At 53.5% G+C, this 17286-nt stretch overlaps 1 protein-coding gene across 9 annotated transcripts in view; it reads right to left on the reverse strand.

Annotated features, from left to right (window-relative positions):
- Positions 1–11929, reverse strand: part of LOC129209706 (uncharacterized) — a 29479-nt gene extending 17550 nt beyond the window's left edge. For 6 of the 9 annotated variants that reach the window (XR_008578163.1, XR_008578162.1, XR_008578160.1 and 3 more), the window contains exon 1: positions 11059–11929. Coding sequence is in view for 2 of the 9 variants with exons in the window: in XM_054834515.1 (XP_054690490.1) it covers positions 11059–11326; positions 11406–11412 (275 nt within the window). In the remaining 7 variants the exon portion in view is untranslated. The remainder of the gene's footprint in view (positions 1–11058) is intronic. The other 3 variants (XM_054834515.1, XM_054834514.1, XR_008578166.1) reach the window with 2 other exon arrangements.
- Positions 11930–17286: the final 5357 nt, after the last annotated feature.

Raw genomic sequence — 17286 nt, forward strand, 5'->3', positions numbered from 1 at the left:
TGGGGAGCCCCTCTCCATCCACCCACCGAGAGCATCTCACCCTCACGGTGTCCTTGCCCCGAAGCGGCAGCAGGAGCTTTTCTTCCCCATGCTCCCCTGCGCGGCTTTATGCTCTGTATTCACTAATTTCACCCCCATTCCTACCTCACCAGGTCTCACGCTCGGGCTCATCAATACTCAGCCCCCCTGCCCCGCACGGAGGTCGTTAGCAGAACCCATCCGTAAGCTGGACACCGGTCTAATTAATATAAGTTCTTGCGATTGCAAAATCCCCTTCCCACCCCCATCCTCCCGCATCCGGGGTCACAGCGAAATCAGGACCCAGGCGCCCTGCCCTGCTTTCGCCCCCGCGCAGCGGCGGGTGTCCCCTCGCGTGTCCCCAGCCGGCACGCCAGCATCGGGGACGGGGAGCCGAGGGGGACGACAGGCAGTGGAGGTCAGGGTTTCCCTACACCCAGCAATAAACAAGCTCTCTGGAGAGGAGGGAGGGGGGCAAAAAGCCCAAGGAAGATATATTTTTGTGAGCAGGCAGATTAGGAGCAGCTCGAGGCGTGCCGGCAGCCGGCGCAGGAGAGCGGGTGTTATCTGTGAATGGGTGCGGGCTGTTACCCGCGGCTCCCGCCGCCGCCAGGACGGGGAGGTGGGGAAGGGGAGGTCTGGAGAGATATTTGCTCCTCAGCCAAGTGGCTATTTCTGACTTTGGGAGCCTGCGGCTGAGGCTGGAGAGGGTTTGAAAGCAGCAGCTGGACCCAGGCTGCACCAGAGGAAAATCCACCCTCCCTGGGCTACAGAAGCTGCCCAGACCCTCAGTGCAAGCTCCCCTCCCCACTTCCCATCACTCCTGACTCCCCGCCGGCAATACCCTGTGCCCTGGGACACGCCGTCCCGTGCCCTGACACCCCGAGAAGCCATCGGGCTAGCGAGGTGCCCGGGCAGGGAGCGGCTAACGCAGGGAGCCGATTGAGTTACAGGCCAGCGGTTGTATCATGTTTACCAGCTCCCTGCCGCATATCCTGTGCTGGGAGGGTTCCTGGAAGCAGGAGCTGATTTCGCACCCGCTCCCCGTGCCGCACAAACACGCAGGCTATGCCGAAAGCAGATCTCCGCACGTGACCGCCGCCAGTATTACCCAAATGGCTGGCCGGGAGCAGCCACCCCCTTCCTCACTCTCCTCCTCCTCCTCCACTGGCCGTATGCCTCCCGTCTCCAGCACAGGGCTGGCTCCATCTGGGTTTTTTTTATTCTTCTTCCCCTCCTCTTAACTCTGTATAACTTTTCCCAGCTCTTATTTTTAAAACGGAGGTGGTAGCCCTGCTGGAGATGCTGGAGGTCTCCAAACCTTTGATGGGATGGTTACATCCCTGGTTTCCTCCGCCCTGTGCCATCAGGTTGCTGAGGTGACACCAGAGCCTCAGCCTGCCACGCTGGGATGAATTAAGTCCTGGACTCCAGGTTCTCTAAGTGGTATATGAACCCTTTACCCGTGCAGAGAAACACAGTGTGAGTCAGTCGCAAACCCTGAGCATCACTTGCAAACCCGGGCGCAGTGTCCAGACCCGGGGCACTGGGCTTTGTACGGCAGAGGATGCTGCAAGACCATCTGGCAGACAGGGATGGAGGAAGAGGTAGAGCAGGAAGATTTTCACCCCTCCCCTGGGCCGTGCACGGACACGCCGCACACACCGACACCGCACTCCGCTACCCAGAAACTCAGCCTAGAAATCTTCCTTGCACAGCACCTGAAGGCGTCCTCTCGGATGGAGGAGAGGCTGTTTCTGCAGCCCTACCAACACACCTTCTCCCTGCCAGCACATTTTGGGGTGGCTGTTGCTGAGTCAGTAGTTCCCATCTCTGTTTTTCTTTCATATCTGGGCCAGCCGACTCAGCGAGATGGTGGGGTGCCCCGGGGCTACCGCCTGCCTCTTGGCGATAACACTTCGCTGGGGACCATCTGATCGGTGACATGCGGCTGCAGCAGGATGGGTCGCTGGGCAGAAGGGCTGGGACTGGGCAGATACATCACCGCTGGGGAGCCTGGGAAAAGCAGCTGCTTGGATTTCTCCTCTCCTGCATCCCCGTTAACATCCCAGCAACGCCCCTGAGAAATGACAAAGGTTGGCCCAGCCGGGAACGGCGTCTCTGTTTTGAGATGCACCCCATTCAGCCTCAGCGCTGACGGGCACGCAGGGGACACGGCTCCTCCCGCTCGCACTGCTCCCCTCCTGAGCCCCTCGGTGCCTCCGATCCCAGCGGTGCGGGGCAGAGGGAGATGAGTGCTTGCAGATGCTGGTTCAAAGCGCTCCTCAGCCCGTACACCCTGTTTGCAGATGTGAGCTGCTCTGGACGGGGATCCCGTAACCAGCATCGAGCAACAAGCGGCTCCACGGTCAGGAGCTTTACGGCCCGGTATAAATCATTTACGCTCCCTCCCTTTTTGGAACAGCACCACCCATAGTTAGGCTTTACCTGGTACCTCACATGAATTGCCTTCATTTGCACATCTTCCCTTCACATGTCCAGCATCTCCATAGGATTTTTCTTGCTCACCGATTTTCTTTAAATACATCCCTTCTTAAGACAGATTGTTTACATCTTTCAGATGCTTTTGTGTGTCTAAATCTTTCTATTTTTTATTCAAGATTTCTTTTTTGAGACAGACTGGAAACTATCCTGAGTTGCCACCGGGGCAAAGGTTTCTCTTGGATATATTTACACATTCAGGAAGACAAACTACAAGAGCTAATCTTGCAAAGGCTCACGCATGGGTTTGACTTGAGACACCTGCATCATTCCTTCACGGCAAGTCAAATGGCTTCAAGCTGAAAGTTAACCTACACCTACCGTTTTGTTTTTTTTCTGGTGTGCATTTTTCCCTCGTAAACAAAGAGGCAAACAAAGCACCTCTGCTACCCAGCGGAAAATTCAATTTGGGGAAAAAAAAAAAAACTTTGGAAATAAATTATTAGATTTGCAAAACATCCACCCTAATTGGGTGGGCTCTGGGAACACGGGTGATGTGTACTGCTGCATAAAAATAAGGGGAAAAGAGAAAGGGAAAGGAAGGATGTAAAAAGGAAGAGCAGAGAGCCTCTGAAGGACTGCAGGGAAATGCCATGAGCACCCCCAAATTTAAGGTGACCTCTCCCAATGCTCAGCACTGTTGCCACATGGGGATGGATCAGCTCTGACACTGTGCGGGGTCTGGATCCCCATCCCACACACGGGAACACCCTGTCCCCAGCCTCCCTGGCACACCGATGACTTGGATATGAGTAATCTCGACGCTGACTTTTAATGTAAGCATCTTTTCCTGTGACGTCCTCGGAGAGCCCCGGCTCCTCTGCAAGCTCCGTCTCTCCTATCCCATCACACCCCTTCCTCCACCAAACCCGACTCCCACCTTCCTTTCATTACAAATATCATGTAAGCCCAGGCAAAATCCCAATCAGCAGCCAGGCTGCTGTCAGCACCCATTATCTCCATGCGTTAGCTGTGTCCTTAGCGAGCCACTTAAAAACGAAGGCAGAAGGACGCTGCCCATGGGCAGGAATTTTCCACCGGGGACGTATGGCCAAACCGGGTCAGGCGATGCGGTGCCCTGGCTTGCATCGCCCGCCGGCACCGTGAGAGGCAGCTGTGCCCACAGGCAGCCCCTTCCTGCGCTGTCTGAATCCCTCTGCCCGGGGCATTGCCCAAAAAAAGGCATCTTTCATGGACCGCTTGAACCTGAAACACCCCTGACCTCATCCCAGAGGGACAGGCTCCAATCTCCAAATTCATCCCGCAGGGCTCCTAGCTCGGCATCACCCTGGCACGAGGCTTTACGTTGACCCCTGTCCATGAGATGTGAGGACTGAGGGGTCTTTGAAGAGGAGAAGATGGGGGACCAAGCGCTGTTCGAGGATGAAGACATCCTCACCTTCACTGGAGGGACACTTCCTCGCTGCAGCGCAACTCAAGCTGTTGCAAACCAGCTGAATAGCTGGCAGGGCAGCCCAAACCGCTTCCCCAGACACAAGCAGTGAGATCCAGTGGGTTTCCAGAGGAAAACTCCGCCGCCCGCTCCCCAGCCCTCCTCCCAGCCGACGACAGGCTGCCTCCGGCTCCCTGCCACTCCACATCTGGAAGGGAAGCATCAGGAGGCGGCACGCTGGGCACTTCCCTCCTGCACATCTGGGAAATGAGAGCTCTGCTTCATTGTGCTGGGGCAGGGAGGGTTTTGCTGGTGTTATTATTCCAAGCTGGTCTGGAGTCAAGGGAAAACAAAAGCTTCTTCCTTGCCAAAGGGAGGGCTGGCTAGAGGCAGCCACTGGAGACAAGGGCTGGGCTTCTAAATGCTACATTTTGGTGTTTAAATTTAGCCCTAGATTGAAGTTTTGCAGACACGAGCCCTTCTGGTGAGCCAGCAGCGTGGCCAGCGTCAACGCCAGCTTTTGCCACACAGCACAACCGAGCGAGCACCCTTCCTTCCCCGTGGGCTCAGCCTCCGAGCCGCCAGCCCCAGCAGCGACGTGGTGTGTGGGGCAGACCCCTGGCTGCCCATCAGCAAAGAAACCACACAGACACGCTCTGCAGAGCAGCGATGGCTGGACAGGGCAGTCTGGTTGAAAATAACAAGGCTTTTTGGCCATCCAGTCTACATTGAGACAAAAGGAGATGCAATTTTTTTCTCTTCTCTTTGGGCAGATGACCAGCCTGACCAAAGAGGACTTTCCAGAAGCAATGGAGATGTCAGGTGTTGAGAGCTCTAGCCATGCCCTGCATCCCTTGCTTTTTTCCTGGGGCATAGAAAGTCATTATGGCTTTTGGTCTCTTGTACTCCAGCCCTCAAGCTTTAGGATGCCAGTCCTTGCCTGGGAAGGAAGCCAAGCCCCACGCTTCTATTTTATCACCATTATTGCTATCCATTTTCCCCACCTTACTCCAGACCACGGTAAATGGCTTCAAGGAAAAAAGCCTTGTTCACAGCAGGTCTCCCCTCTATGTTTGGACCCCTAGATGTGAGAGGCACTCTTTCTTTTATTTTTTTTTTTTCTTTCCTTTTTTCCCTCCCAAATACAGAATTTAAAGGCTCCAGCCAGAAGTTGTTTCCATAGCGCCTGGTCGCACCACCTGGGAAGCTGGGCACAGTCCAATACTTGCCAAAGGCTGTCACCCCCCCCCCGCCGCTGCCAAGCTCTGTGGCCCCTGCTTGAGTTGGCCATTGGAATTAAAGCAGGCAAATAAGGACTCAGGAGGAATGTTGTTTATTTGTTAGAGTTCTGCAAACAATTAATATGGCCTTGTCCTTTGGATGAACCTGGTTTGATAAGGATCCTATTCATATTCCAATGAATCCTTAAGAACAGAAAGTTGAATGCAAGTGAGCAATCCAGCTCTCGGCTGCTCAGTGCCTGCAAGGGAAATGTGCCTGCAGGCTCAGACCCCTGGGAAAAAGAGAGATGCTCCAAGCTTTCACGGCTTTTCTGCACGAATCCAGTGGCGCAGGAGAAGCACCCTATAAATGAGGTAGAAGGGACAGGGAATGGTGGGGAATGGCTCCTATATAATGTGACACAAGGTCATCTCATACAGCAGCCCTCCTGCAACTGCTTGCCCCCCAAAGCTATGCAGCCCCAAAGCCAGACCTCTGGGTTTGTTCAGAGCTGCTGTCTGATGAGCACTGGAGTAGGATGCGGCTGAAGAGACAGCCTTACTTTCAAAGGACATCTAAGACTAGAAATATCACGACAGATCTTTAAGATGAATGGACTAAAACGTGCAATTTTTTTTTTTTTTTATACACAAATTAGAGTACTAGAATAATGGAAACAGCCGGATACCCTATTTCACGGCTTATTAAAATCCAGGGGAAGCTGATCCTCTCTACACACAGCTCCCTAGGGATGAACTGCTTTTCACTGCTCTGCGGCAGGGTTCAAATGCTGCGGGGATACACAGAAAGCTTTTGAGCACAGCAAGTCTCCAGAAAACACAAAGGTAGCTTTGTCTGGAGTATATCGACCTTCTTTTTCTTTAAATACTAATTCTGACTCGAAGATAAATGTATAACAGGCACAGAAAGATGTTCTCCTCTCTAGGAAAGGAACTGTAAACACAGGCTGCCGTGCACAAGCTAGGGAGAGCAGAAACGCAGCCAGCTTCGCGTTGAAAAAAACCCTTTCCCTGTGACAAAGGGAACCCGGTGCCAGCGTAAGGAGAATTAAGTTGATTCAGTGAACTGCTGAGCATATGCTTTGCTAACCTTGCGGCTCACCGAGGAGGAACGATCTAAGGAAGATGCTGCCTGCTCAAGAGAACCGTCACACGGATGTAGTCAAAGTTAGTTGCTCTGCTGAAGCTTTGGGTGATCCTGACGATCTGGGGAATACAGGTTAGCTCTACTTAAGTCAACTCAGTTGCTCCTACAATCCCCATCTTTTTCCTTAGCGAGCACTTTTGCTTTTAACCAATTTTGTTGCTTTCTTTCCCCAGCGACTCGCCGCTGTGGCAGATTCGGCACTGTCAGAAGTGCTCACGTCTTCAGATTAAAATGCAGTTCTGCTCCAAAAAGTGGCTGTGGAAGTGTTGCAGGTGATTCGATCTCAATGACCTGCAGAAACTGGCCCAGGGCTGCATCAGCTCTGCAGGGCTACCAAGGAGTAAAAGGGGATGGTGTCACCAAAGCAAGCAGTTGTTGCTCAGAAAACCCCCAGGGAGCAGATCCAAATTTCATTGGGTCTTTTCCCCGCAGAGACTGCGGGATCTCTCTCCAGGATGGGCTGCGCTTGGAGATGAACTTGATGGTTGAACCACACTAATAAATCCAAAAGGAGAATTAGCAAGCTATAGGCATAACGAGAACGTTTTGCAGTCTTTATTGCCCAAAGTCCCATCTTTGGACGGCTTTTGGATGGCAGGAATCCTGATATTTTTGCAAAGGCTTATTTGACCTTGGTAAAAGCAAAGTATTGCTGGACTCAGGCTCCCTTAGGCCAAACTCTGTTCTGTAGCTGCCAAGTGCCACCCCCGCTCACTTCTACGTGGTTATACAAATATATATAACAACTCTCTGGGTTTTTACTACCCAATCAATTTCTAGGCAGGTTTTCATGAGACCAGTCCTTCCTGGGTGCCATCTGATTTCACAAATGCCAAGAACTTTTTAAACAACTCATAGAAACCAGGGAAAACGCACTCGAAACGAGCAAAAGCAATCAGCTGGAAAAAAAAAAAAAACCAAACCAAAAAAACCCCACCACTGCGTGCCTCGAGCTCATCCCATGGACGAGGGGCAGGGGAGGCAGAAAGCCAACACCGGCCTCGACACCGGCTGCGTCCCAGCGGCGAGGATGCTGGTTGGGAGGGCAGCCCAGCACAGCCCGCCGCCTCCAATCACGCCACCGGCAGCTCGCGTTGCTATGGCCCTCAGGTCTGAACCTTTGGAAATTAGGTAAAAGGTCTGAACATGAAGCTATTTTCTTTTTTTTTTTTTTTTTTTTCTCCTCCCCCTACGCAGTGGTGCCCCTTGCCTAGCACAATCCCTCTTCCTGCTGAGCTCTAGGAGGAAAGCAGCTGGGATGAAGAATTAACTCTCGCAGTCCCAGGGGCTTTCCAAAACGGGAGCAACAACCTGCGACAGAAACGGCATCGTGCGGAAGGGGGGGATGAACAAGTTGGTCTTGCTTCCCACTGCCCTGCGGCAATGATACGGAGAAAAACCATGTGTGTAGGGATCAATGCGTCCTCTCCTACCCCCAAAATTTTAAATGTGTTTCATGCTGGTGGAACAAGCTGCTTGGAGATGCCAGGACATGGGATTTTCCATCCCCTGGGTAGAATTTGGCATTTCTAAGGGTGCATCCGAGACCTGGAGGGTCTCACCACCTCCTCTTCCAGAGCACGTGGGTCCCCGAGCTTTCCCTCCAGCCCGGCGAGGGGGGGGTGGTGGCGGTTGGCTGGGCACAGGCTGGAGCGAGGGCATCTCCAGCCGAGGTCAGAGCAACGGCGATTAGAGGCAGCGCTGCGCTGGCAACGCACCCGCTCGCCGCATACCCACGCGCCGACGTTCGCTCCGTTCCCGGAGGCAGCTCTGCCTGCACCCACTCGCTCTGTGCTGCATGGGCATGCCTGCACCCTCCTGCCCGCCGGGACCACCCCGGGCATTGCACGGATGTCCCTCGAGAGGCCACCCATCCCGCTATCAGCACCTCTGATGCATCGAGGAGGGCTGGGGGGGAAGGTGCGGGTTGGCAGCCTCAGGGGTTACCCCATCCGAGCCACATTACGCTGCTGCCGGGAGGGAGGCTGCATCTCCAGGTGAGAAAGCAGCTACCACCAAATTTCAGCTCTGGGAAGCTCTTGGCTGCTCAGCCAGCCTCCCCCAAACCTCTCGTCTCGGTAGCAAGCCAGGCACCTCGCTGGTGCAGGGCCAGGCAGCTCTGCAGGGGCAGGGGAACCGCCACAAAGGCGTCTTTGTTTCTCCTGCTTCACCCCAGCCCTGGTGTGACACCTATGAGGTGGAGTCACCTTTCCACAAAAAGCCTCCAGCAGCGTTTCCCAGATGCTGCGTTGCCGCAGCAGGATCCGGTTCATCCCCCACCCCCCACCCCGCTTTCCCCAGACACCAAGGCAGGAGCGGAGCAGGGGAGCCAGGAGCGATCAAGGCAGGATTCAGCCAGTATCTGCTCAACCGGGGGTTTGCATTAATCCTTCCTGGAGCAGACTCCCGTCCCCATCTCCGCCTGTCTCCCCAAGAGCCAGGCTAACCTCCCCCCCGGTACGCCCCTTCCCCAGCACCGTGGGGTGAGAAGCTATGAAAAGCACCGTATGCTTTTTAATCTTCTCTCTTTCAGCCTTGCTTACAGAGGAAGGTTAAGATGGATAAACTACGGGTGTCAAGTCCTTAAGGTTTGTAGGGAAAGCAATTATCTTCTAGCAAGACAGCTAAGAAAACTCCAAAGAGATGCTGGCCCAAATCCATCTTAGGTCTGAGATGGAGCAAGAAATCTTCAAACCAAGGAACGTACCTAGCTCGAAGCTGGCCACGTCTCTGCTTACACATTTCTTGTTTTATTTCCCTTGTCCCAGTGGGTTGCCTGTTTTTCTTCCAGCAATCCAGTGCATCTAACAGAAGTATTACCTCTCCTGACAAACACTGCTCTGCCCATCACCTGAAACCAGCCCAGCTGCCACAACAACACTACTACTGCTTGGAAAGCATGATCCGTCTTCCTGTGGATGATTTCATCGAGAAATAAATCTGTTTGGCACAACGGCTAGATTTAGCTACAGCAAAATACGACCACTTTTAGAATATCATTGTGTTCTTTGTTCACCCTCTCAACTTCCTGCTTCGAAAAAGCCCACCCTGGGGAAAAAAAAATGCCCTTGGATATTAAACATCTGCAGCTCCTGTAAAACATCAGCCGGGGGCATTGAAAAGGGAAGTAGATGCCCGTCAGTAGAGGACTTTGCTAACCAAGTCTTGCTTGGCCGCGCTCAGCACTGTCAGGCGGTGCGGAAGCTGTGAGCTGGGCTAGGATGGAAGCTCCTGCCTCCCCACCAGAACGAGCTCCCGCAGCAGCCCAGCTCCTCGCCATCCCCTTCCCTGTGCCATGCCCAGCAGGAGCCAAGCTGGGACCCAGAGGGATCGTGTACTGTGTGACTGTTCAGATCCCAGGCTGCGCTGGCACTCTGGGAGGTAGCGATAACCATCGGCGTCCTTAGGACGTGCCTTTGATCTCAATACATTTGGGATGCTAAAAACACACGTCCTATGCATCGCTTTTGCTTTTAAATACAGAGCTGCTTTGCAGAGCAGTGTTCTGCTATACCACCTGCAAAATAGCACCGGACTCAAAAAAAAAAAAAAAAAAACCACCCAAAAAAACCTGAAAGGGCATGGCCTTGCTAGGGCACAATTTATGTTGCAGAGGCTGATTTTGGGAACTGCAACGGGAAGCAGGGGAATGCCTGGGGCTCAGCCTGTCACACACAACTGGGCATGAGGAGGCAAGGGTTGCTGCCCTTGGAGATGCGTGGTTAGGAGTCGTCAAGGCAAGGCTTGAACGCTGTGTGCCTGCGTGGGTTAAAACTACAGCATGCAGCCGGCTGCTCACAAGTGCTTACTCCAGCAGTGGGCGAGACGCTTCTTCCAGGCAGCCACGCTTCCCTGACCTCCCCACCGAGTTAATCATTTCATGGCTTCGGCTGACGACAGGCTGCAGAAGCGAGCTCACCCTTTGCCTGGCCTTGTTACTCAGCAGTTCCAGGTCCTCCTCTTCTAGGAACCTCCCTGCGCCCAGCCACCCCAGTGGGGACATCAGCCGCCTGGGGCGGGCACCAGGCTGGCCCCTGCACAAGCATCCTGCAAGCCACGGGACCAAGGCAGGCAGGAGGTTGAAGGCTGGTTAGATCGGTGCGGTGGCCCTGCCCTAGCAAAACAGGAGCCACAGTTCACTGTGACCGGCACCGGGGACTCGGCTCGCTCAGGGCAGTAATCCAGGCAGCACGGAGGAACGCATCTTGCCCAAATCCCACTCCAATCGGAGCAGCAGCCTTGACAGGCTAGGTGGCAATTCAGGGCGCACCATCCTGCCTGAAGTGCCATGCAGTGACAGCCAAGCGCAGCATCCTTTAGCCCCTGACTTCACCAGCCGTGCTATGTGGTGGTAGGCGATTAAATAGCATCTCGTCTCCCCCTAGGGCAAGCAAAACAATATTCCTCCCTGTCTCTGCAAGAGAAAAGAGATGGGAAGGATGCAGGGTGGAGTAAAAATTAATGAGGTGTCTTCCCCTCCTTCAATTCTCTCTTGCCACATAGGGTTTAATGGTTGGAAAGCAATCTGAGATCAGCAGATGTCAACAGCACTGAAAAAGTGCACCCATGCAAATGAGCCACGAGCCCAGCACACCCAACCGAACCAGGAGATGGAGCAGAGATGCGCAATGCAATAAACCCTGCGCAGCTCCTAGCAAAGAGAAACCAAGTCAGGCAGAAAAAGCCATCCATGGGCATGATTTATTCAGTGCTTTCCTCTCACCCCCACTGCTCCTGTCACTGCTATTTCCACTTACTGCTGTGTTGAGGGCACATCCACGCTGCTCTGGAGGAGCAACCTCGGTCCCCGAGGACACGGCAAGCTGGAACCTGCCAGCGCAGGTACTGGGACTGGCACAGCTGGGACAGAGGCATTTGTTTGTTCAGCGAGGGGTAGAGGGAGGTGCAAAGCAGAGGAGAAGCTCTGATAGTAGCAGGATGATGGACGCGGTGCCTCTGACAGTAAAGGTCCTCTCAGATCCTCAGGACTAAGAACCAAATCTCTGAATATAACAGAGAAGGGCTCTGACAAGGAGATGGGTGCAGACAGAAGGGAAGAGAAAAAAGCAACAACAAAAATCACAAATGAACACCCAAAACCCACCTCTCATCTGAGCATGCTCCTTCCCCTCCAACTCCTCCCAGCCTTCTCCAGTCCCCCACGTCCTTCTCAGCCCACTTCCACGCCGAGCTACCCCTTAGCAGCCGGACAGAGCAGAGGGACAGGAGAGCTGAGCGTCGAGAGGACACGCTATTTTAGTGAATCCAGCACACGGAGCAGCTCTGCTGCCCGAGACCTTCTGTGCAAAGGTTGGGGGTCTGGCTGAGAGCACGGGGCAGTGCTGGTACAGGGGTGGGGTGTCCAAGCATCCCAGGGGTCAGCAGCACAGGGGCGGATGCCTGCGGGCAGCAGCGTCAGAGGAACGACTCCTGCCCGTGCCAGGGAGATGGGCAGCGGTGCCCACAGGCACATCTGCTCCCACTTTCTCTGCTTTCTGTGCCACCGATGTTCAAAACAAGCTGTTCCCGAGCCCAGAGCAAGGGCTGGCGCCTGTCCCGTGGTACCTGGCACAGCTTATCCTGCAGGACAAGCACATGGTGCTGCGGACGCTTCCCAGAAGGGCTGGATGTTTTGGCAGGGCTGGTGCTCTGGTCTTGCAACACGCACGGGCAGAGTGTAGCAATACACACATACACAGCTCCAGGTGCCCCGGACACAGAGGAGGTTTTGTTTGGGTTTTTTTTTTTTTTTTATTGTTTGGTGGGTTTTTTCATGCTTCAGAAGAGGACTATGCAACAGCAAGTGCTCGGAGACCTCCCCACACAACCAAAATCACTGCCTGACTGTGCAGCCAAGCTCCTCATCCTCCTGCTCCAGCAGACACCACTAACATCATGCCGGAGTATTTCACCTCTACAAAAAGCACTTCTCCTTCCCCAAAAATCCCAGGAGCCCAGTTCAAACTTGGTATAAAGCAGCTCAGCGCGGAGGTCAAACAGAATTACACCGGTTTCCACCAGCCATAGATCTGGCCCAATTTTGCTAAGAACACTTGATCTCCTCCCAGAGCGCTGCCAGCTGGTTGAAATACAGCTGCTGCTTCAATAGCGCACAGAAAAAAAAGGCTTGACGTTATTCACGACAGAAAGACAACTATTGCAGTGTTTGCTTTAGATTTCATGTGAGCAGTTTGCACTGGCTGGATAGGAGAGGGGAGATGAGCAGGGGGAGATGCTGGGTGGCAGAGGTCTCCGGGCTAAGCTGTCACTAGCTCCCACCCAAGATGTCCCACGACACCAGGGTGGCACGCTGTCTGCTCAGGCACCCTGGGAGTGATCCAGTTCAGCTACAGCCCGTTAGAAACCCATTCACCCTTGTCTTGCGGGTGCTCTGCGGAACCCACATAGCATCGCCGCCTTTCCCCCACCTCAGTCTTTGCACAGAGACTTCTACTTTAGTGAGTCCAGATCTTCCAGCAGAAGCTCCCATCTTACAAGCTTCAGGACCTTCTCCAGCGCAAGCTCTCCCAGCAAGCCCAGGCTGCCTCTTTGCAAGACACAACAAAAGGGCTGGCTTTTGTTTCGAGAGGAACCATGTAGACTTGTGCCTACCCACGTGCAGGCTCAAATTGTGTGGCCAACTCCTTCCCAGGTGCTTTGGAGTCACCATGGGTGGTTCACGGGAGTGACTCAGAGCACTGGGCCAAAGCCAAGCTCCCTGTACACAGGGGTGTTGCAGTGCATCATTCAGGCTGTATTCAACCCCTTCTGCTCTCTGTTGCCCGTATAAGCCAGGCAGACACCTTCTGTAGGATCCTGCCCTTTATCCCTCGACGTTTCTGAGCTATATTCTACCCTGTGCAGAGAAGCTGGTGTGAGCAGGGTTTGCCGTGCATGAGCTCTACAACTCACACTTTGAGAGTGAGATAGCACTGTTGCCAACTCTCTTTTCCCTCCTCATGAAAAAAAAGACCCAATGACCCAGCTGAAACTCCTCATTCTGACCAGGACATTTCCATGGCACAGACTGCTAGCATGACTCAGATCTTTAGGATGCACTTTGGTCCCAAACCACCATCTATGGAGTGTCCCTGGCTCCTGTTCTGGTGTACAGGGCACATCCCTACAGAGAAGAGCCCTACCAGAGACCACCTCCTTCCCCAGCCAGCTTCACGAGCAGCTTTCTTCATCCTAGAGAGATCACAGATAAAAAACTTCCACGCCAAAGCCATCTCTTCTCTTAATGAAATGCTTCCTCGTAGGTCTACAGCCCACGGTGACAGTGTCACCCCGCTGATCACTGGCGCGGTTATTTGCCAGAAGGGAAGGCATCCATATTACAGAGAAAGCATTTTGAAGAGCGGATGGAGATTTTGCCAGGAGAGTCAGCCACAAGGAGAGGTGGAAAAAATGGAGCCAGTTAATCACCCTGCATGTGTTATCTGTCTGGATGGAAAATAGTCTGAAAATATCTTGTATTTCAGAGCAAGCGCATAGTTTTCGGTGATTCAGCCAGCTGAAGACCTAGCATCCAAGTTTCAGAGGCAGGCTAAGCCCATCTCTAAGCCCAGCTGTTCCCAGGCAGCTTCCTAAATGGAAACGGCATCCGGACAACATAGCCCTGGGCACAGCTATTCCCACCTCAAATTTGGTGGCTTGCTCAGGATGCCCTAAACACAGAGAGGCATTGAGCAGATTGCTTTTTGGGGTTGAAGCAAATGTTTATCCTACCATTTTACCAAATGCCTGCTGCTCAGAATCCGACAGGTTCAGCTCAGTAAGGGAGGAGGATCTTATTCACTTGCTTTCCCAGTATTTTAGGCATTTTGGCCAAGCTCCGGCTCAGGACAGAAGCAGCTGGGCAATGCAGCCAGCTGCTCAGCATCTCCATGAGCCATACGGATGGGCTTGGGCCACCCGGCTTTGTGATGAGAAAAAGAGGCCCAAACCTGTATCCGATTAATAATTCCCATTTTAACAGCATATTTGGCACTGGGAAAAGCTGCCAGCAAAAACTGTGGTGCCTAGTGCCTCGTCCACCCACGAGAACATGAAAACACACAGCAAGGCATTGCTGCCATCAGCTTCACCTAAAACCCAAGTGGAGGAAGAGGACCTTTCCTTCTGAACCTGCCTGGCCCATGCCCATGCCCAGCCAAATGAGATCCTGAAGATCATCAGACCCGAGCACAGGGGCTGAAGGCAGCTTGCTCAGGCTGCTGGGGAGCCAACAAACACCCTGCCAAGCACCCGTTGCTGTCCTGCACCCTGGACCCAGCCAGACTGGTGCCACAGGAGCCCTGGGTGCAGGATCTTCAGGGCTCCCCCAGATCCTTGGTGGGACAAGGGCTGTGTCCTGCAGATCTGGCACCTTGGGAGGGCAGTCAGTGGTGGGACAGACGGAGAAGCTGTTGGCACCGACGTGGTCTTCATCATCCTCTGCAGCCTACCTGCTTTCCATGCCAGCCTGACAACCCACCTTTACCACTGTTTTTTGGGCTAGAATTGCAGAAGTCTCCACTTCCATTTTTCTCCCCCCCCAGCCTTTCTGAGCGAGTGCAACCTAAGCCACGGAGCATGGAGAGTTCAACAAACAAGGGGAGGAGAGGAAGGTCCCGAGATGTGGTGTGCATGCCTGGGAGAACCCTCCTAGCAGCCAAGGAAAGGGCTTGCTAAGAGAAGTCATGGGCACAACCTGTTGACAAAAGGAAAGCAGGGCTCCCGCACAAACGAGCTGTCTCCACCTGGGGCAGGGGATTAGAAACCTCGGCTCGGCCCTCCGATTCCTCCCAGCAAACCAACTGTGGCTGGAGGCAGGGATTAAACCCAGCGGCAGAAGAATGCGGCTCCTTCCCGCTGCGGAGTCCAAGTTGGCACGGCATCCCCACTCAAGACGCGGCTTACATAATGCAGCTTATGAAAGCAAAATAGCCCGGCCGTGCCAGCCTGTGGGCAGGCCGGGATGGAGAAAGAAAAAAGAGAAAAAAAGAAAAAAAAAAAAGAATTTTTTTGGCTGAGGTGAAGCCTGAGCTGTCCCCCTGCACTGCTACCCCAGCACATGCAGCAGCCTTGTGCCATCTCACCGGGGAAGGGAAGAAGGGAGCAGCAAAGGAGAAGGCTTAGGAGAAGCAAAGAACCTAGGCCTCCTACAAGACAGTGAAGAGCTGCAGCCCTGGTGCTCATTCTGGAGTCACAGAACATGAATTTTCCCTCCAAATTCCCCTTCCACCCCTGGGTTTCTCCTCATCCAGACAGGTTCCTATTGAGGTCAACCCACGCACGCTCCGCGTGCAAGGCCACTGCAGGTTTTGGAAGCTAACCCGCAGAAGCACCCAGCCCCAGTTCTCATTCCTTCCAAACACAGGCCAGACATCTCCAGGAGCAGCTGGGAAAGGCTCTGATCCACACCACCTCCCACCAGGGATGGAGACCCTGGAGACACTTCAGTGAGGAGAACAGCAGGGCTGGGGCATGTTTTCATCCAAGGTCATTGCACAAGAGAGGAGGACAGTCCCAAAAGACCCGGCACTGGCTCAGAGGAGAGTCACAAGGAGCAAACTGAGATCATCATTTCATCAACCAAGTGACACCTTTGGGCATCCAGATGGGTCATTACTCAGTGACCATAATCTACATCACCTCAGGAAAAGCTGTTCATCTCTCCACCCTGCAAATCCTGCAGATGGACTGGCCACTTTATCAGCAAGCAAAAAAGAGTCAGGACTCAATTTAAAAGCTGCAAGAACCAGCATGGTGAAACCAGGCAACACACATAGGTGGTCAGTCCCAGCTGAAGAGCCAGGAGAACCCACTCACAAGCCACCCCAGGTCTGACCCTACATCCAGCTGGCCAGGGAAGCCAGGCAAACCTAAGGAGATCTCCCCTTTCAAGAGTTCCCACTTGTTTCCTAAGAGGCTGTCCTCAGTTTAATCAGTAACCAAACAAGTGGGATGAAATCCCAGCTCAGCTAAGGCTGAATTACTGACATCTGTGACGGCAGGATTCCCCTCCCAGCTCCACCAGCTTTCTCATCTGGGTCACACAAGAAACTACCAACCAGCCACACTTGACCCGTTCCCAGTAGACTGGGCTCCAGCACCTTTCCAGAGCACGGCCTGGCCTCCTTCAAGAGGGCAAAGGACCTCCAGCCCCTCTCCTATGGCTCTGCTCCAGCTCACAATGCAGCTGATGAACAGCAAGTGTAGATCTCAGCCAGGACATCTCTGAACACCACACTGGAGGAGCTGCTGGACCTCCAGGAGGCATTTCAAGAGAGCAAAGCAGGGCTGCTCTGATAACAATGAGGTTCAAGCACACACAGAGGCTCTTGCAGAGCTCTGCAAACCACCCCCTCAGTAGCCTGCATCCACCTGCCTTCCTAGGACCATCCCTTCCCATCCTCCACGAGCAGAAAGAGATGCAGGACAGTCCCACAGGCCAATATCAACATTCCAGGAAAAGGGAAAAACACAGACTCAGAGAAATAAAAACAATTTTGCCTGACACCAAGAAGAAATGCCACTCCCCCCCAGGTAAGGGCATCCAAAAGACAGCTCAGCAAAACCTTACCCACCTAAGACTGGCTGATTTCTCCTCCAGAAGCTGCATTCAGGAAAGGAGAGGTGGTCCCAGCCAGGGCTGGAGGCTGCATAAGGATGCAAAGGCTGACCTATCAAAAAAGGGGCATCTAGGAAGATCAAATAGCAACACGCACACACAACAAACAAAAAACCCCTACAAACAAACAAAAAAAAAAAAAAAAAAAGAGAGAAGTGGTACGTGAACACTGGAGCAGCATCAGGGTGCTGTGAAATTGTGATAGGGTCAAAGAAACCCAAGCAGCCACACCTGATTCATCAGACTTTTTAGGAAGAGAAAAGCCCTCCCCACCTCACTGCAACTGGGCTGGCACAGCCGAGTGTTAAAAGCCACTCCAAATGCGATCCTGATTAGCTCATCTGCTGCAGGCTGCATTTGAAGGGAG

The sequence above is a fragment of the Grus americana genome, chromosome 8 (assembly GCF_028858705.1).
Source record: "Grus americana isolate bGruAme1 chromosome 8, bGruAme1.mat, whole genome shotgun sequence".
Classification (NCBI taxonomy): domain Eukaryota; kingdom Metazoa; phylum Chordata; class Aves; order Gruiformes; family Gruidae; genus Grus; species Grus americana.